General features: G+C 42.4%; 1 protein-coding gene across 1 annotated transcript in view; it reads left to right on the forward strand.

The window, feature by feature from the left end:
* The window catches only part of RETREG1 (reticulophagy regulator 1), a 136,240-nt gene that overhangs the window by 23,605 nt on the left and 91,054 nt on the right, over window positions 1-21,581 (forward strand). Inside the window, exons 2-3 of the mRNA XM_037893309.2 lie at window positions 8,243-8,349; window positions 10,298-10,328. Of these exons, the coding sequence (XP_037749237.1) occupies window positions 8,243-8,349; window positions 10,298-10,328 (138 nt within the window). The remainder of the gene's footprint in view (window positions 1-8,242; window positions 8,350-10,297; window positions 10,329-21,581) is intronic.

Below are 21,581 nucleotides of genomic sequence, written 5' to 3' on the forward strand. Positions count from 1 at the left end.
GGTATTTACCATCCTGATTTTACAGAGGTGATTCTTTTTACTTCTATTAAAATCCTTCTTTTCAGAAACTGAATGTTTTTTCGTTGTTCTTAAGATCCAAGGGTTTGGGTCTGTGTTCACCTATGCAAATTGGTGAGGATTTTTACCAAACTTTCTCCAGGAAGTGGGGTGCAAGGGTTGGGAGGATTTTAGGGGGAAAGACGTTTCCAAACAACGCTTTCCTAATAAAAATAAACCCAGATAAACGTTTAGTGGTGGCAATGGAAGTCCAAGGGCAAAGGGTAAAATAGTTTGTACCTTGGGGAAGTTTTAACCTAAGTTGGTAAAAGTAAGCTTAGGAGGTTTTCATGCAGGTCCCCACATCTGTACCCTAGAGTTCAGAGTGGGGAAGGAAACTTGACGGTTGCATTCTGGTAATTCTGCAATAAATTCTAGGGTGATAGCTGCCCAATGTCAAGATGGAGTCTCCAAGACTATAGGAGACTGCAGGGCTAGTGGTGTGGTGTCTTGGTGCAAGTACAAATATCGCAGGAGGCAATGAATGACTGCATCATCAGGCACAGCCAGGTCATCAAAAAGAACAGGATATTAGTCATTGGGCATTGAACCACCCCAAATGTCTTGCTAGGGGAATATTGTGATGTAGTTACAAGACTGCAACCAGGGTCTAAGGTGAACCCACATACGGTCACTTACATATGTAGTGTTTCAGAGGAGTCATGCTGCTGCTTGTGGATAATAGCTTGTTAGTCAGGCAGAATTCCTGATGCAGAGGCAAAGCATATCAATCTGAGTATATTGTGGTGACAAGCTGCACTGAGAAAGTTATGGGATTTGAGAATGAGGCTTGGTTTCTGGATGGGTACTTGTGGGTTGGTACCGTATCTTTGGGACAGGGCGTTCGCCTTGCCATTTTTGGATCTTGGACGGTAGGTGATGATAACATTGAATGATGAGGAAAAATAGAGCCCACCAAAGCTGCTGTTGGTTTAAGGCCTTCGCCTTATGTAGATATTCCAGGTTTTTATGGTCAGTGAATACCTGGATGGGTGATAAGCTCCTTCCAGGGACTACTGCCATTCTGCATAATAGGTTTTTATCTCCAAGAGTTCCTTATCAAGTGTTTTGTAGCTTAGTTCTTTGGACGTGAACTTCCTTGAGTAGCAAGCACACAGGTATAACGTGTTTGGGGCCATGTCACTGGGACAGGAGAGTCCCAATCACTGTATTGGAGATGTCAGTTTCTACAATAAAGACCAATGTAATATTGGCATGAGCCAATGCGGGTGCTTTAGTAAAGGCAAGTTTTAGCTGATTGAATGCATGGTGGGCCTTCGATGGAAATGGGCATTTTTCTGGAGGATAGTAGTAAGCTCAGTTTTGTTTTGAAAAGTTCAGGATAAATCATGGATAAAAATTGGCAAACCCTAGGAAGCGTTTCAAGACACTTATTGTGTGGGGAGTTGGCTGATCTTGGATGGCTTGGACCTTGCGTGGGTCTTTCTGGATCCCGTCTGGGGATAAGTTGAAGCCCAAGAACTCTGTGAAGGTCTGATAGAAGGCAGGCTTCTCAAGCTTTGCATAAAGGCCATGCTGCCATAAGCATTCCAAGACAGTTTGGACATGAGCATTATGTTGTTTAGGGCAGTTGGAGAAAATCAGTATGTCATTTAAGTCCCAGTATGTCTTGGAACACATAATTTATAAAATGTTGGAAGGTGGCCAGGGGCACTGGTCAAACCAAAGGGTGTTACGAGATAGTCATAGTGGCCATAGCAGATTTGGAAGGCGGTCTTCCACTTGTTCTCTGCCCCGATTCACACAAGGTTCTATGCCCCCTGGAGGTTCAAATTAATTAATATATGGGCAGCCCCCACACAATCCAGCAGCTCGGGATCAAATTGCAGGCAACAACTCCTGATAGTTATCTGATTCAATACACGCTAATCAACAGAGTTGGAGACTGCCGTCTTTCTTTTTGACAAAAACTGCTCGTGTGCCAGCTCATGACATTGACTTGAAGATAAACCCTCAAGCCTCAAGCCAGGTTCTCCTGGAGGTACTCTTGAAGCACTGTCAGCTTGGTTTCTGATACAGCATAAATTTGTGCAAAGAGTATTTTTCCTTCTGGCGGCAGCTATATTGGGCAGTCATAGTTCTGAGACAGAAGTAGTTTCCACATTCTTCTTTTCAAAAACATCATTGTAGTCTTGGTATTTTGAGGGGAGTTCAGATGTAGCTTCAATGGAAGGTTCTGCCCGGACAGCCACCCCCATCGGAGTCTCTCAAGGTTTGGATGTTGGGACAGCAATCCCTGGCCTCCAACAGTGTTGTCCACCAAATTCTGATAGAAAACAGACTTCCTGTGCTTGTCACCAAGTGAGTGGATTGTGGAGGACCAGCCAGGAGATACCAATGATCAGGGGAAACTGTGGTGAATGGATCACATCAAACTGTAACGTTTCCCCATGCCCCTTAATCACAGTCTCCAGGGGAGCTGTTTCCTCTGTTACTGGATCAGAAGACAAGGGGGAGCTATCAGGTAATCTCTATAAGGTCAGGAGTAGCCTTAGGTTTCAGGGGAATCTGCAGGACCTGGGCTGCCTCTGCGTTGATGAAGCAGTAAGCTATACCTGAGTCAATCAGGGCTGGTAAAATGAGATTTTGTTGGGGCACCTCAGGTATGTGCAACTGAACAAGCACCTAGAAGTGGGGAGCCCTTGGGCAGGGCTCCGGGTGCATTCCAGTCCACAATGAAATGTGAGGGAGCTCTTTTCCCTGACTCCTTGGAGTTCGTACAGGGCAGGTAGAAATGGAGTGACCTGACTCATCGTAACAAAAGCAGAGATGGTGCTGGCATCATCATTCCTTTTTTTTTTTTTATGGGGGTGAGCCATTGATGGCCCACATCTGCCTGCATTGGTAGAGACCTGCAAATTTGCAGATATCTGCAACATGTTTGTGGATTGTGGATGGATCTGGATCCAAATTTTATATGTAGAGCCCAGAAATCTGCAGATATCCGCTTTAGATCCTTGGACCATGTTTGCAGATCAGATGCAGATAGAAATTTTGTATCCATGCAGGGCTCTGTGCACTGGTTTGGCTGGAGGTAGTGGTGAAAAGATCACAGTACCTGGACTGGAGAGTTACAAGACCTCCATTTTTTCCCCTCTTTGTTCCAATAACCGATTGTCTATACAGATGGCAAGATCCACAAGGGCATCCAGACTCATGGGTGTCTCTAACTGGGTTAATTTGTCCTTAATTTAGTCTTTCAGGCTCCACCAGAATGAGGACCTCTTTGCTGCCAGTCTGTATCAGCCGTGAGGCGGTGGAATTGCACAGCACAGGAATCTACTGTTCACTGCCCCTGTTGGAGCTTCCTTAGTGTAGCCTCTGCTGTTCAAGCTCAGTGTAGATCATCAAAGAGTACTGACATGCCTTGAAGGAAGACCTCCCAGTTGGATAGTACTGGTCTATTGCACTCCAAGAAGGAGGAGGCACCGTGAAAGGCTTCCCTGAACAGCCGGCTGATAACCAGACTCACCTTTGCATGATCAGTGCTATGGAACTGAGGGGGCATCATGAACAGGAGATTGAACTGGTTTATAAAACCTGGGAATCACTGGCAATTGTTGTGAAACTGTTCTGGCAGTGGTGTGATGCTGACAGGCCAGATGCTAGCTCTTGCCCAGGTTGCAGGCATTAGCTAAAAACTGAAAACCTTGTAGCTGGAGACTAGGCTAGATCTCCTGTATGTTAGTTTTGTTCAAAATACGTATTAGTCTTATAAGAATGTATTTAGTGTTTAGACTCTATGAAATGCTTGTAATTTGCTGTATGCATTAATCTCACTTGTAATGTGTATACTCCATGTTATAAGAAAATATGTATGTTTTGCTTTATAGCTTTAAAACTGTTTGCCCTGAACTTGTGAATTTAGGCATGGGAATCATTCCCCCTCTCCCTCATTCCAAAGGATTATCAAAATCAGATAGGCCATCAAGAATTATTGCAATATAAATGACTGGTTAATGGTTCTATCGCACCTTGGAAATACTACATGCAAGGAAGTTCATCCTGTGGGCTTGAAAGATGAATGAAGGAAATAAAGCCACAGGAAAAATTTCCATCTTTTTGGCTGTTTGAACTATGAAGGGCCAGAGACTCTGAACTGAAGCCAGAAATCCCCAGGGGTTGGCTCCTGGGTCTGCTCTGCAAGATGCTTTTAATTGATAGATTGCTACAACTCTATCACTCTTAGGATTTAGACAGTAACTTTTGTGTGTATATATTTGCTTGCTTTAACCTGTAAATAAGAGTTATTCCTTTTTCCTAGTTAATAAACGTTTAGATAGTTTATTACAGGATTGGCTATCAACGCTGCCTTTGGTGTAAGATCTAGGGTACCAGTTGATTTGGGGGTAACTGACCAGTTTCTTGGGACTGGGAGCAACTTGAACAGGAGGCAGCACTGTCTTATAAAACCCCTGAATAGCTGGTGATTACCATCAAACTGTTCTGGCAATGGTATTGGGGAGCAGGGCTGTACGAGCCATATATAGACTGCAGTGTTTTCAGCATGCAACTGCATGACTTGGTCCTGCAATAGCTGGTTCTCCGTGGTCAGATGGATGACACAGGCCTGTAGGGGTTAGGTTGTCCATCTGAAGGCATGTAGTCCACTCAAATGTGTCCAGTGCTCCCAAAGGGTTAGCCAGGTCCATTCTTCTGGCACTGGGATTGCTCTTGTGTCCTAAGTGGTCCATGCAAACTGTCACAACCAGGATTTGGGCAGTCTGATCTAGTGGTTGGTGCAGGAGTCAGGCCAGATCCAATACCACAAGATCAGAGTCCAAGACAGGCCAGAGGGCAAACCGAAATCAGGTATCAGGAGGCAGGCAGGGTCAGGGTACCAGGAGGTCAGCAGCATACAGTAGGAGCTGGTATCTCATGGTGAGCGGCCCAGGGAAGCAAAGCAAGGAGAACCCAGTTGCTTGGACGGCTTCCTGTTTCTGTGCTGGGTTTATATATAAGCTGTGAACCAATCAGGCTGCCTAGCATTCTGCCTACCGGATTCCAGGACTGAGGTCTTCTGTCAGAGTTCAGCTCCTATTCTGACAACAGTTAGCAGGTCACTGAGTGACAGCATGGAGCTTACTAGCTCTGAAAAGCCCTGTGGACAAGTGTTCAAGACCTGTAGTCCCCGACACCTGTCCTCTTACTTATTTACCACTCCCCCATTTCTGTGTAATCTGCAAACTTTATCAGTGATGAGTTTGTTTTCTTCATGGTCATTGCTAAAAATATTAAGTAGCATAGGACCAAGAACTGATCCCTGCAGGACTCTACTAGAGATGGACCTGAACGGCGATGATTCTCCATTTACAATTACATTTTGAGACCTTCCAGTTAGCCAGTTTAACATGTGCCATGCCAATTCTGTATCATTCTAATTTTTTAATCAAAAGTCATGTGGTAACAAGTCAAAGGCCTCACAGAAGTATATTATATCATTATTGCCTTCATCAGCCAAACTTGTAATCTCATAAAAAAGATATCTAATTAATGTGACAGGACCTATTTTCCATAAATCCGTTTTGATAGGCATTAATTATATTACCCTCCTTTAATTCTTTATTAATCGAGTCTCGTATCAGCTGCTCTATCATCTTGCCTAGGATCAATGTCAGACTGACAGGGCTATAATTACCCAGGTCATCCCATTGGCCCTTTTTAAACATTGGCACAACATTAGCTTTCTTCCAGTTTTTTGGAACTTCCCCTGTGCTCCAGGACTTGAGAATCAACATTAGCAGTCCATGGAATTTCTTAACCATCTCTCTCTCTCTCTCTTTTTTTTGTTTTAGACGCTCTTATCTGGGTCTGCTGATTTTAAAAATGTCTAAAAAATTAGAATTAATTAGGACTACTTTGACTCACTGAAATGTGTAAGCTTGCAATGCTTAAGTCATCATACAGGAAGTATCGTGGACTCAAACTGAGCAATGACCCCATTAATACAAGTTACATGTTTGGGGTGGCTTTGGCTCTCAGACTCTTCACCAAAGGACATATTTTCAAAGGTAATGAGTCACTTAAAGATGGAAATAGATGCCTAATTAAATTTTTTTTAAAGCACCTAGATGCCTAAATACCATTCACTTCAATGGAGTGAGCACCTAGGTGCCTAATGGGATTTTCAAAAGCCCTTATCTGCATCTTCAGGTGCCTAATTACCTTCGAAAATCTGGACCCAGGTGCCTTGCAGTGGTGGCTGCTCACTGTCTTTTAGAGGTCCAAATATACCTTTTCTTGGACTGTTGGCTCATAAGACCCCATTTTCTCAGGGAATAATGTGGACCATTCACACCATATACAGTCTCTTCAGTAAGTTAGGCATCAGGGCAAACAAAATCTTCACTGCAGCCAGATTAACTGCTCATGCTAAATCAACGATGTTTTCATGGTACAAAATATTGTTTGAGGAAATATTGGGACAACAGTTTTGGAGCCGTTATGGAAAGGAGTTTTGAATTAAGGAGATCTACTACTTGCATGTCAGAGAGGGTGCATGTGTACCTTGTGGTATTATTCCCTGTGCACTTGCCAGTTTCTTGAGGTCAAGCATGTATGCTGAAGCACCCAAAAATGCCAATTTGTGGTACCATCAGAGTGACTAATTTTTATAATTCAAATCTTTTCTATTCACAAGAATGCTAATCCTACAGAGTTGACACATTGTATGTGTGTGAGAAAGAGAGAGATACACACTGAGGCCTAGAAAATTAGGTCAATATAACTACACCAGTCGGGTGTGAAAAATCCACAGCCCTGAGCAACTCAGTCAAACAGACCTAACCCCTGGTGTATACAGTGCTAGATCAATGGGAGAATTCTCCCGTCAACCTAGCTACTGCCTCTTGGGCAGTTGGAATATCTACGCGGATGGGAGAAACCCTCCTGTTGGCATAGGTACCATCTTCACTAGAGAAGAGACGAGCACTGGTATCACATTCCTGTAATCATTGGGGAAATCTAGCACACTAGGTTAATTCTGGGTGAATCATCTGATTGATATACTGTGGAATTATTTTAAATGTTGCACCCTTCTTTTGGTGGTTGGTGGTGTGGACTGGAGCTAACTTTCTTTTTCAATAACCAGAATGTGAGTTTACTTCAAAAACTATATTATTCCCTCTTCTGGGCCCAAGTGGTTAGCTAATATTTGGGGCCTTGTTGGGTTGTTTCCATTATGAGGAGAAATTATATGAGTTAGGTATTTTGTTGGTGTAATGGTGTTTATTTACAAAGATTGTACATAAAATTCTGTCTCTGTGAACACAGTAGAAACAAACACCAGGCAGTTTTCGTGCTTAGAAATCCAATGTGCCTTTCTAACAAGTAGTGTGCCTAAAAGAGCTGTCTCTTGTTTCCCTCCCAGCGGTGCACTCACAAAAGCTTGTCTTGCTGTCTGCTTCTTGCATGCAGACTCGAACAGCTGCAAGCAATCAGTCCACAGTCTCTGGGAAACCCTCAGTTCATATACCTTATTTTCTGTTTGGCCACGTGATGTGGGCCAGTGTCTTGGACAGTGGCTTCCTTTGTTTTCAGCTACCACTATGTAAAGGAGCTTTAAATTGCTCCTTCTGTTTATCCTGAAAGAAATATGTATTAGAATTCACACCCCACTGAAGTGCACTACCACACCAGGTAAACAAGCCCATTCTGTCCTGTTTTCCTTCCTACCCTTTGTTCATGTTAGTTTAAAAAAAAAAAAAAAAAAAAAAAAAAGACTCCCAAAGATGTAATGCATGGACAATTTCAATTACAAAGGTTTTTTTTCCCCTAGAGCCTGTGGAAATGCTCATGGAACACTTGAACATATTTTGTTTTTGAGAGTTTTTTTCTTGTTGCTTCTTAGCGAAAATGTTGATTCATGGGTGTGGTTTTGGGTTTTTTTTTTTTTAAGAGTGTTTCCGCTATCAAGCTCAACAGGTGCTTAAATATAGCTTTTTAAGCCAGGGTATAATGGCCATACTATACTATTATTCAGTGTTTGCTTCTTGGAAGTGACACTGAGAAGAGCAAATTCAGTGGAACTGTTAAAGCAATGTCAATATACATGTATTTTGTTTGTACTTGGCTATTCAGGTTGGGGAACAATCATGATCCTATATAAAGTAAGTCTGTACTATAAGTTAAAACATTTAGAGTGATTTTTTTTAATGTATCCTAGGTTCCTTGCACTGACCCCTTGGAGAGTATATCAGCTGACTTCTCTCATAATACTTGGGGTTGTAATTATGCAGATAATGAAGGATATGGTACTGCCAAGGTTAAAAGGTAAGGCAATCATCAGTACAGTAATTTACCTTTAACTTACAAATGTTTGCCTATGCTGGCTCTCATCCTATTTGTGCCCATATTTTTTGTTTAATTTTTGTGAGTGTAATATGTCACAGTAAAAACATTTAAATATGTAACAATTCTGAGACAAGTGACTAGTAATCTCTGAAGAAGTTTTAAAAGGAAATTCTACTCTGAAAAATCACTTTAAAATAAAGTTGTACTCATTATGTCGTTGCCCATTTTTCATGACTCTTGTTTCCTGCAAAGTGTCTAAAAAGTCTCTAAAGGTATGTTTACCCTACAGTGTAAGCCCAAGGATCAAACTGAGGCTCAAGCCTAACCACCCTTGCATCAACACACAAATCACTGTAACCCAGGGCTTGGACTCAGTGTCCCAGGATTCTATGGGTATATTTACATAGCAAAGAAAAACCCACAGCTGGCCCATACCAGTTGTCCTGGGCTTGAGTTGCGGGGCTGTTTCATTGCTATGTAGACTTCCAGGCTTGGGCTGGAGCCCAGGCTCTGGGACCCTCTTCCCTGCCAGCCACTGGTTTTTCTTTTTTGTGTAGACATAGCTATGGGAGTGGAGGGTCTGAGCCTGAGTTAAGCTGGGAAACTAGGTTCAAGCCCTATTGCTTAGCCTTGTAGATTCAGCCCCACTGGACTTGTGCTGTGGGAGTACGCCAAAAGTATTCCACAATCCCAGAGGCCCACTTTCTTTGTCCTCCTGGACAGTCAGCCTTGGTGAACCGTCATGTTTTCCCACACTGCACCATGAACAAAGAACTAGAGCAGTCACATTTTGTGGGCGGGGGGCTAAGAAGTCTGGGATATGAATGGTTGGACTCAGGCTCACATAATGCAGTGTAGGCACCGGAGCCCCAGATTGGGACCCAGGGTTCAGCAGTTTCTAACTTGGTGTTACAAATGAGTGTAGCTGCTCAAGCCCTAGGTTGATAAAATCTTGAGTCTGCCAAACCAAGTTCTGCTATCCCTAGACTTACATTGCAGTATAGACATACCCTAAAAAACAGCAGAAGAGTAAGGAAGTATATTTCCTATTTGTGCTGCTTCTTCATTTTACTGAGGACTTTTTGTTTTCTGTTATGTTACAGGGTTTATGTGACCTTTAGTAATCAGTACCAGGTAATCATTTTTGGCACCAGATATTACTGATTTGATTGGAAGTGCAAGAGTGCACTCCTATTTTTATTATTTGGCAATCCAGCAGTGTCAGATAAGGCCAATAAAACTATATGTTCCTAACTGTGAAATCATGGGATAGTCATATTTCACCTGAGCTAATATAAAATATCTCCAGTGACTTCATAGGAAGAGTTCAGGAAAGTCCAAAACTACTAATTGAGCACTCTCATGAAGAATCTGTGTTTTAGCTTGAGCCAGAAACCTTTTTAGATCTGAAATCAACAAATTACCCCTTGAACTAAAAGAGGAAATCTGTTAGGTCTTAGTGGGATAATAACTTTTATTTAACTCTAGCGAACCACTAGATGGCAAAATTGTTATAGTATAATGACAAATACAGAAAGTGATTGTTATCCAAATGTAATCTAATTTTGCAATCCAAAAATGTGACAAAGTTAGATTACATTGAATATCTAATCATTCTAGTTTAAAGACAGACCAGGTTAAATAAGTACATTGATTTTTCATGAATATTTCAAACTGTTTTGAGATATCAAGTTTACAGAAAACATGTTGATTTTTCTGAAGCATGTTACTCCATTGTTTAAAATGGAAAGTGTGCATGATTTTTTTTACTAGTAATCTGGGTAAATGTGACTTGTATTATAGAACTACAGAGATTTTTAGAGTAATTATTCTGTAATTTGGTGCACTGTTGAAAAATTGAAGGGAAAAAAACAGTTCTGCTGTATATATCAGTGCTATTTTTCATCTTATGCTTTGTTTATTTCAGGTGCACAGCTATGGAGGAGCCTCACTGACAGGTAGGTGCTATTTAAAAATTCTGAATTTTACAAACGATTCTCCCAAATAGCCCACAAAACAAGAACTGCGTTATTTTGACCACAGTGTAGTTTGTTCTATATTACTGGCTGTTCACATGATGCCTCAATTTTAAATAGATTTTTTAAATAGTATTCTCTGTGAAAGTTGTAACATTTTTTATTTGAATTGTATCACAGTATATTATTCAGTCAAGTATCAGATTTTTAAGAAGCAGCCTGCTTTTTGATTGTTACCATTTTCTTCTTTAAGAAGTATTGTCCTCTTCTGGGTTTTCTGCCACTTTGAATGTGTTTAATTTGAAGTTAGTTCTTGGGAAAGATACTGGATTTACAGCTCTGAAGAGCAATATCTTCCATTCTTAAGTGTGTCAGTACAAGGTTCCCCTCACCATTGTGCTAGTGGGTAGTGATCAGCACTAGACTAAAACAGAACTTTGGAGTTACGAACACCGGAGTTACGAACTGACCACTCAACCACACATCTCATTTGGAACCATAAATACGCAGTCGGACAGCAGCAGAGACAAAAAGAAAAACCTCAACAACAGTACAGTACTGTGTTAAATGTAAACTACTAAAAAAACAAAGGGAAAGTTTAAAAAAAAATTTTTTGGACAGGGTCAGGGAACTGTTTCTGTGTTTGTTTCATTTAAATTAAGATGGTTAAAAGTAGCCTTTTTCTTCTGCATAGTAAAGTTTCAAAGCTGTATTAAGTCAATGTTCAGTTGTAAACTTTTTCAAGAACAACCATAACATTTTGTTCAGAGTTACAAACAACCTCCATTCCCAAGGTGTTCATAATTCTGAGGTTCTACTGTAGATCAATTCAATGCTCTGTCAGTTGCTAGCATCTCTAAAATGGCTACCCTGGATACCTATTAATGATGGTTGTTAAACCTGTTAGTAGGCATTGGACTGTCACAGATGGCTAATTTTGTCTGTCTAAACCCCCTGTATTTATCCCAGACACACAAATGTTTGTGCAGTGTCATTGGGGTAGATTAGCTGTATTTCATTAGTGGATGAAATTAATCTTATATACAGTCCTATGAAGTAATTTGGGAATCTTCTGAATAAAAATGCTATAGAAATGTAAGGCATTATTACTTTACATAGGCTACCAAACAACTGTTAGATGGTAATGATTTTCAGTTACCTGACTACTGACAACATTTGGAACAGTGGCCTTGAGGTGTAAGACACAGACTTAGTGACATGATTTAAAAATTCCACTCAACTCTAGCTGTGCACTGGAAAGCTAGCAGTCCATAATGTGGACACTGAAACATAAGATTCAGCTTTTATTCTTTTCTAAATAGGCATTTATACCTGCCTCAGTTCATATTGTAGTATCTCAGTGCTTCCAATGGTGTATTAGACAACGTAATGTGGGTCTCCTCTTTTCTCTCATCCTCTTCCCATGAGGAAAATTGTAGGCTGTGTAGTGTTTTGCTTTGGTAGTTTTTTTAAATATATACATGCAGCTGTGTGCTTACATTAGGCCTGGTCTACACTACGAGTTTGTTGGATTTAGCACTGTTAAATCGAATTAACCCTGCACCCATCCACACAACGAAGCCATTTTTTTCGACATAAAGGGCTCTTAAAACCGATTTCTGTACTCCTCCCCAATGAGGGGATTAGCGCTGAAATCGACATCGCCGTTTCAAATTAGGGTTAGTATGGACGCAATTCGAAGGTATTGGCCTCCAGGAGCTATCCCACAGTGCACCATTGTGACCGCTCTGAACAGCACTCTGAACTCGGATGCACTGGTCAGGTGTACAGGAAAAGCCCTGGGAACTTTTGAATCTCATTTCGTGTTTGGCCAGGTGAGCTCATCAGCACAGGTGACCATGCAGTCCCAGAATCAAAAAAGAGCTCCAGCATGGACCGAAAGGGAGGTACTGGATCTGATCGCTGTATGGGGAGAGGAATCCGTTCTATCAGCTACGTTCCAAAAGACAAAGTGCCAAAACATTTTAAAAAATCTCCAAGGCCAAGAGGGACAGAGGCTACAGCAGGCACGCAACACAGTGCCACGTGAAACTTAAGGAGTTCAGACAAGGGTACCAGAAAACCAGAGGATCAAATGGACGCTCCAGAACAGAACCCCAGACATGCCACTTCTACGCTGAGCTGCATGCAATTCTAGGGGGGGCCGCCACCACTACCCCACCCCTGTCCATGGACACTGATGATGGGGTACTCTCCACCATGCCTGAGGATTTTGCGGATGGGGAAGATGAGGAGGAGGAGGACGAGCTTGAGGACAGCACAGAGCACACCGCTCTCCCTGACAGCCAGGATCTTTTTATCACCCTGACTGAAATACCCTCCCAACCCAACAAAGCCGGAGAAGGGACCTCTGGTGAGTGTACCTTTTTAAATATAATGCATGTTATAAAAGCAAGTGTTTTTTAATGACTAAGTAGCCCTGGGGACTTGGGATGCATTCGTGGCCAGCACAGCTACTAAAAAAGTATGTTAATGTGTCTGGGAATGGAGCGGAAATCCTCCAGGGACATCTCCATGAAGCTCTCCTGGAGGTACTCTAAAAGCCTTTGCAGAAGGTTTCTGGGGAGAGCAGCGTTATTCCGTCCTCCATGGAAGGACACTTTACCATGCCATGCTAGTAGCAAGTAATCTGGTATCATTGCATGATGAAGCCTGGAAGCGTATGGTCCTGGTGTTTGCTGGCATTCAAGCAACATCCGTTCTTTATCTCTCTGTGTTATCCTCAGGAGAGTGATATCGTTCATGGTAACCTGGTTGAAATAGGGGAATTTAATTAAGGGGACATTCAGAGGTGGCCGTTCCTACTGGGCTGTTTTCCTGTGGCTGAAAAGAAATCCTCCCTGCAGTTAGCCAGGCAGTGGGGGCGGGTGGGGCGGTGCTGGTGCCATTGGCGCTGAGCTGTTCGCATTGGTTAGCAGGGGTCTTTTCTGATACCAGCCAGGAGGTGGGGGGAGGGGTAAAGCAATCATCCCAGAGAATTGGATGCGAGGGGCTTAGTTTGGTTTCTGCTGCTGCACATTAACAGGAAAACCGCAGCACTAAATGGCCAACCCAACGGGCTTTGCTTGGTATGGGAGAGGAGGGCGCTGCTGTTATGAAGGTTGAAGAAGCCGAAAGACTATGGCTTACCATGGCCGCCTGCAAGCCAAATTCTGTCGCCTGGCACTGCATGTGTGATCTCTAACACCCAAAGCTGCAGGCACTCAATATAAGATGCAAAATGCGACGTTGTACCAAAATCACATGTGCTATGTAATGTGAATAGTGTTGTTCACCATGAAAGAGTATAGCCATTGTTCTGTAAAATGTATCTTTTTAAATACTTCACTCCCTTTTTTTCCTCCAGCAGCTGCAAAAACCGCATGCACAATGAAATGTTCTCTGAGCTCATGCAGTTGTCCGGCACTGACAGAGCTCAGCAGAATGTGTGGAGGGACACAATAGCAGAGTACAGGAAAGAGGCCAATGAACGTGAGGAGAGCTGGCAGCATGAAGATCAGAGGGGGCATGATGCAATGCTGGGGCTACTGCAGGATCAAACGGACATGCTCCGGCATCTGGTGGAGGTTCATGAACGGCAGCAGGATCGCAGACTGCTGCTGCAGCCACTGTTTAACCACCCTCCCTCCTCCCCAAGTTCCATAGCTTCCTCACCCAGACGCCCAAGAACCTGGGGGGGAGGAGGAGGAGGCTCTGGGCACCCAACCACTCCACTCCACTGGACAGCCCAAGCAACAGAAGGCTGTCATTCAACAAGTTTTGAAGTGGCCTTTTCCTTCCCTCCTACCCTCCTCCCACACCCCAACTGGGCTATCTTGTGAGTTATCTCCCTATTTTTATAATCAATTAATAAAGAATACATGTTTTTTAAACGATAGTGACTTTGTTTCCTTTGCAAGCGAGCTGTGATCAAAGTGGGGAGGGCGGATGTCTTACAGGGAATTTAGAGGCAACCAAGGGGGCAGGTTTTCATCAAGGAGAAACAAACAGAAGTGTCACACAGTACGGTGGCCAGTCATTAAACTGGTTTTCAAAGCTTTTCTGATGCACAGCGCTTCCTGCTGTGCTCTTCTAATCGACCTGGTGTCTGGCTGCTCGTATTCAGCAGCAAGGTGATTTGCATCAACCTCCCAGCCCGCCATAAACGTCTCCCCCTTACTCTCACAGAGATTGTGGAGCACACAGCAAGCAGCAATAACAATGGGAATATTGGTTTCACAGAGGACTGAGCGAGTCAGTAAACTGCGCCAGCGACCCTTTAAACGTCCAAATGCACACTCTACCACCATTCTGCACTTGCTCAGTCTATAGTAGAACAGCTCCTTACTACTGTCCAGGGTGCCTGTGTACAGCTTCATGAGCCAGGGCGTTAAGGGGTAGGCTGGGTCCCCAAGGATAACTATAGGCATTTCAACATCCCCAACAGTTATTTTCTGGTCTGGGAATAAAGTCCCTTCCTGCAGCTTTTGAAACAGACCAGAGTTCCTGAAGATTCGAGCGTCATGTACCTTTCCTGGCCATCCCAGGTTGATGTTGGTGAACGTCCCTTGTGATCCACCAGTGCTTGCAGCACCACTGAAAAGCACCCCTTGCGGTTTATGTACTGGCTGCCCTGGTGGTCCGGTCCCAAGATAGGGATGTGCGTTCCGTCTATAGCCCCACCACAGTTAGGGAATCCCATTGCAGCAAAGCCATCTACTATGACCTGCACATTTCCCTGAGTCACTACCTCTGATAGCAGCAGCTCAATGAATGCGTTGGCTACTTGCATCACAGCAACCCCCACAGTAGATTTGCGCACTCCAAACTGATTACCGACTGACTGTTAGTTGTCTGGTGTTGCAAGCTTCCACAGGGCTATTGCCACTTGCTTGTGAACTGTGAGGGCTGCTCTCATCTTGGTATTCTTGCGCTTCAGGGCCGGGGAAAGCAAGTCACAAAGTTCCATGAAAGTGCCCTTACGCATGCAAAAGTTTCGGAGCCACTAGGAATCATCCCAAATCTGCAACACTATGCGGTCCCAGCAGTCTGTGCTTGTTTCCCAGGCCCAGAATCAGGGTTCGACGGCATGAGCCTGCCCCATTAACACCATGATCTCCAAATTGCCGGGGACCGCAGTTTTAGAGAAATTTGTGTCCATAGCCTCATGACTCTCGTCACCGCGCTGCCGTTGCCTCCTCGCCTGGTTTTTCAGGTGCTGGTTCTGCATAAAATGCACGATAATGCGCGAGGTGTTTACAATGGTTATAACTGCTGCAGTGAGCTGAACAGGCTCCATGCTTGCCGTGCTATGGCGTCTGCTCGGGCAATCCAGGGAAAAGGGTGTGAAATGATTGTCTGCTGTTGCTTTCACAGAGGGAGGGAGGGTTGACTGACGACATTTACCCATAACCACCCGCAACAAATTTTTGGCGCCTTCAGGCATTGGGAGCTCAGCCCAGAATTCTAATGGGCAGCGGGGACTGTGGGATAGCTACCCACAGTGCACCGCTGGGAATGTTGACACTTGCCACGGTACTGTGAACACACATCGCCGAATTAATGTGTAATTATGTAATTGCGTGTCGACGCATGCACTCGACTTTATACAATCTGTTCCCAAAAATCATCTTTCGTAGTGTAGACATGGCCTTAGAGTGTGCTTGAAATGGAAGGTGGTGAAGTGTGTTTACCACAGAATCTTTGGACCCACATCCAATTTAGTTTGCAAAGAGAGGCTTCTGGATTGTAAAGGAAAATGACTCCTTAGAGCAGTGATTCTCAAACTTTTGTACTGGTCACCCCTTTCACATAGCAAGCCTCTGAGTGCACCCCCCCCTTATAAATTAAAAACATTTTTTATATATTTAACACCATTATAAATGCTGGAGGCAAAGCGGGGTTTGGGGTGGAGGCTGACCGCTCACAACCCCCTCCCCCCCCCCACAATAATCTCACACCCCCCTGAGGGGTCCTGACCCCCAGTTTGAGAACCCTTGCCTTAGAGAATTGGGATAGTTAGAACATCATTCCAAGACCCTTTGTCCTCTGAAAATGACAGGCAAAGGGACAGCTATCACTGGCGGTTGTCAACTAGAGCGTTAAAGGATAAATACCATTGGTAAGTTATTTAAAGAAGGATTTATCTCCACATTTTAAAATTTATGTACCTATAATACTTTGCTGATGAATGAGAAGACCAACTAAAAATTAATAATAGTACAGGTTCTGAACTGCGTATTTGAGTGTTATGCTCAATCTTTGCCATATGGTCATTCCTTCTTTCCTGTTTTCCGTACTGAGAATTTTTCAGTATTGCATTATTTAATACTGTGGTATTGGATAAGGGCTAGATCCTAACTTCTGTTGTGCTGGTGGTGGAGAGAGGGGAAGAAAACACAGGGAATCTCTTCCTCCCTGTGGAAGTTGTTGGTCCACGACCTCTGCCTAGGGCTGAAGACTGTGTGGGGTTGAGTAGCCAACTGTTGAGTTGGCCTGCACACCACAGCTCCAAAGGGATGATGACTGTTAGATAGAAGGTGTGTCCATTGCCCACAGGCAACTAGCCGTTGTACCTGGTAGATGAAGCATACACTAGTCCGGAGCACATGCAGCCTCGATGAAAAGAAAAAACAATGTCTAGCAGCTCATTGGCAGTAGCCCTGTCTGTGCTACCTTGCCCTATAAGTACATGACGGCATTATGTATAGCGGTAAAGTGGTACGTCTGTCCCCTACTCATATCCTTTAGGAAAGAGCAAGATTTTCCTTTAGGTATTTGTAGTTATTTTCTGATTTACTGGCTAAAAAAGTTTTTAAAAAGCAACACAAAACACTAAAGAACAAAGGAATGTATTTCAGTATGATTATTCACATCTTTGTTTTGATTTCACAGATGCAATTTCAAATGAAATGACATTTGCCTATTTAATAATATGCCTGTGTGGAATTCATATGATAAAATTGTCTGTACAATTTATCACATGTTTATGATCACATCACTGCCCAAGTAAGCCTTCTCTTGGCAATTGTTCTAGCATTCCAAACTCATGAGTAGCTTCAAATCACCCCCATTTTGTTGCAGATCACCCTACCACAAAAGCGTTTTCCTCCTTTTGCTTCCAAATGTGGAATTTCTTCCTCTGCCTCCTCAGATTACCCTGGCCTGAGTTCCAAGATAGGTGGGATTCAATCCTGGGCCAGTAACAGTTTTTCTAAATGTAAAATATCATAAATTTACGTTTCACTGTTGTGCAGAGATAGAAATGGAAACGTTATACCTTTGGGAAGGGGAGATTCTTAGCTTTCCAGTTGATTACAGAATTTAGATTGAAAGGAGTGACCAGTTTTTGTATAGAAAAGCTATTTAGGCCATTTTTGGAAGTATTTTTAATGTAATAGTTTTAATTTTCCCCCCACTTGAATCCTGTACAGCTGCATTCATGGCAACAGAGGCTTTACAGTTGGATGAATAAAAAAGTTCCAATAATTCTTTTTTAAACTCCTCTAAAATATTTTAAAGAAAGCAAATTTTAATAATGTGGTGCATACAAAACATATCATGGTGTGGAGTGACATAAAAGTTTTATTGGCATGCATTTGGAACAACCTATATTATTTGCTTACAGATTTGCCACTGGTGAATGATGTGATCATCTCAAACTCATGCCAGTAAAACCTTCATCCTTCACAACACCAGGTGTTCTAAAGGAAAAAACAGTTCAAGAGAGTTGGCAGTTTTTCAGAGAGACATTATTAAGGGCACAAGAGCAAACTATCCCACTGCATAGGAAAGATAGGAAGTATGGTAGGAGACCACCCTGGCTTAACTGGGAGATCTTCAATGATCTGAAACTCAAAAAAGAATCCTACAAAAAGTGGAAAGTAGATCAAACTACAGAGGATGAATATAAACAAATAATACAAGTATGTAGGGACAAAATTTGAAAGGCCAAGGCACAAAACAAGATTAAACTAGCTAGAGACATAAAGGGTAACAAGAAGACATTCTACAAATATATTAGAAGCAAGAAAAAAACCAAGGACTGGGTAGGCCTGTTACTCAATCAAGGGAGAAAACGGTAACAGAAAATGTAGAAATGGAAGAAGTGCTAAATGACTTTTTTGTTTCAGTATTCACCAAAAAAATTAGTAATAATTGGACATCTAACATAATAAATGTCAGTGAAAATGAAGTAAGATCAGAAGCTAAAATAGGGAAAGAACAAGTTAAATATTACTTAGACAAGTTAGATGCCCTCAAGTCACCAGGGCCTGATGAAATACATCCTAGAATACTCAAGGAGCTGACGGAGGAGATTTCTGAACCATTAGCAATTATCTTCAAAGTCCTGGAAGACCGGAGAGATTCCAGAGGACTGGAAAATGGCACAATATTTGTCCATGTATATAAAAGGGAATAAGGACAACCTGGGGAGTTACAGACCCGTCAGCTTAACTTCAGTACCCAGAAAAATAATAGAGCAAATAATTAAGAAAGCAATTTGCAAAGACCTAGAAGATAATAAGATGATAAGTAACAGTCAGCATGGATTTGTCAAGAACAAATCATGTCAAACCAACCTAATAGCTTTCTTTGATAAGCCTTGTGGATAGGGGGAAGTGGTAGATGTGGTATATCTTGACTTTAGTCAGGCTTTTGATACTGTCTCTCATGACCTTCTCATAAACAAAGTAGGGAAATGCAACCTAGATGGAGCTTCTATAAGGTGGGTGCAAAACTGGGTGGAAAACCATTCCCAAAATTATCAGTGGTTAACAGTCAAATTGGAAGAGCATATTGAGTGAGGTCCCGCAGGGATCAGTTCTGGGTCCAGTTCTGTTCAGTATCATCATCAGTGATTTAGATATTGGCATAAAGAGTACACTTATAAAGTTTGTGGATGATACCATGGTGGGAGGGGTTGCAAGTGTCTTGGAGGATAGGATTAAAATTCGAAATGGTCTGAAGTAAATAGGATGAAATTCAGTAAGGACAAATGCAAAGTACTCCACCCAGGGAAGAACAATCGGTTGCACACATACAAAATGGGAAATGACTGCTTAAGAAGAAGTACTGTGGAAAGGGATCTGGTCATAGTGGAACACAAGCTAAATATGAGTCAACAGTATAACACTGTTGCAAAAAAAAAAAAAAAAGTAATCATTCTGGGATGTATTAGCAGTAGCGGGAGTGTTGTAAGCAAGACACGAGAAGTACTTCTTCTGCTCTACTCTGCACTGATTATGCCTCAAATGGAATATTGTGTCCAGTTCTGGGTGCCACATTTCAGGAAGGATTTGGAGAAAATCCAGAGAAGAGCAACAACATTTTTTTAAAGGTCTAGAAAACATGACCTGTGAGGGAAGATTGAAAAAATGGGAGTTGTTAGTCTGGAGAAAAGAAGACTGAGGGGAGATGTAACAATTTTCAAGTACATAAAAGATTGTTACAAGGAGGAGAGAGAATTATTCTCTGTCACCTCTGAGGATAGGGCAAGAAGCAATAGGCTTAAATTTCAGCAAGGGCAGTTTAGGTTGGACCTTAGGAAAAACTTCCTAGCTGTCAGGCTAGTTAAGCACTGGAATAAATTGCCTAAGGGGGCTGTGGAATCTCCATCATTGGAGATTTTTAAGAGCAGGTTAGACAAACACGTCAGGGATGGTCTAGATAATACTTAGTCCTGTCATGCGTGCGGGGGACTGGACTAGAAGACCTCTCAAAGTCCCTTCCAGTCCTGCAGTTCTATGATTCTACATCTGTCTGTACTCATATACTTAGTATAAAAGTTCTCTTCAGTAAGTACTTCAATATTTGACATTTTGTTTCAAGTTTTTCTCTTGTCCTTTTCTTATTCCCTTTTGTGTCTCTCTAGATTGTTCATGACATGAAGGGAAAAGCAGGCCGTGAATTGAATACATGAATTAAAAATACAGCTGCTGCTGGGAAAGCAGAGGTCTGGGGAAGGGAGCTTGCTTGTGTGATGTAGGGCTGTTTGCTGGGATGCCAAAGACCTTAATACTGGATCTGGCCCTTTTTCTGCTATGAGGTGGTTGGTCTCTAGGATTTAAAATGGGCTGTAAACATTTCCCAAAAGGGGAGAAATGCCATTTCACCTTTATGGTGACAGAGCAACAATCCTTTGGTTGCAATGACATGGGCTGTGTTCCATTGTTCTGTGTCCCCCAATGTAGGCGAGTTGACACAAGACCTCCCAGATCACTAAGCACGTAAGTAGGTGAATAATCTCATTGATGAGGGTATTCAACTGCTTAAAATTAAGCATGTGACACCGCTTCCCCTTGATTTTAGTAAGGCATTTGGCACAGTCCCACATGATGTTCTCTTAAGCACCCTAGGGAAATGTGATCTAGAAAAAACGACTACAAAGTGGGTGCACAGTTGGTTGAAAAATTGTACTCAAAGAGTTATCAATGGTTCACTGTCAAACTGGGAGGGTGTATCCAGTGGAGTTCTGCAGAGATCCTGTACTAGTCAATATTTTCATTAATGACTTGGATAGAGTGGAGAATATGCTTATGAAATTTGGGGATGACAGGAAGCTGGGAGGATTTGCAGAGCACTTCGGAAGACAGGATTAGAATTCAAAAGGATCTTGACCAATTAGAGAATTGATCAGAAATCAACAAGATGCAATTCAATGAAAATAAATGCAAAGTACTTCACTTAGAAAGGAAAAATCAAATGCAGAAATACTGAATGGGTATAACTGGCTAAGTGCTAGTAAAGCTGGAAAGGGTCTGGGGATTCACAAATTGAATATGAGTCAACAGTATGATGCCGGTATGAAAAAACCTAGTATCATTCTGGGGTGTATTAACGGACGTGCTGTGTGTAGGATATGCAAGGTAATTGTCCTTTTCTACTCAGTGCTGCTGAGACCTCAGATCCAGAATATCATGCCCAGTTTTGGGCACCACTCTTTAGAAAAGGTGTGGATAAACTGGAGAGATCCCAGAGGAGAGCAACAAAAATGATAAAAGATGCTTAGAAAACCTGACCTATGAGGGAAGGTTAAAAAAGCTGGACATGTTTAATGTTGAGAAAAGAAGACTGAGGGGAGGATCCGATAGCCTTCAAATATGTTAAGGCTTGGTATAAAGAGGATGAGGATTGATTGTTCTCCATGTTGGCTGAAGATAGAACAAGAAGTAATGGACTTAATCTGCACCAAGGGAGAATTACATTAGCTATTAGGAAAAATGTTCTAACTAT

Source organism: Chelonia mydas, chromosome 2 (genome assembly GCF_015237465.2).
Source record: "Chelonia mydas isolate rCheMyd1 chromosome 2, rCheMyd1.pri.v2, whole genome shotgun sequence".
Classification (NCBI taxonomy): Eukaryota; Metazoa; Chordata; order Testudines; family Cheloniidae; genus Chelonia; species Chelonia mydas.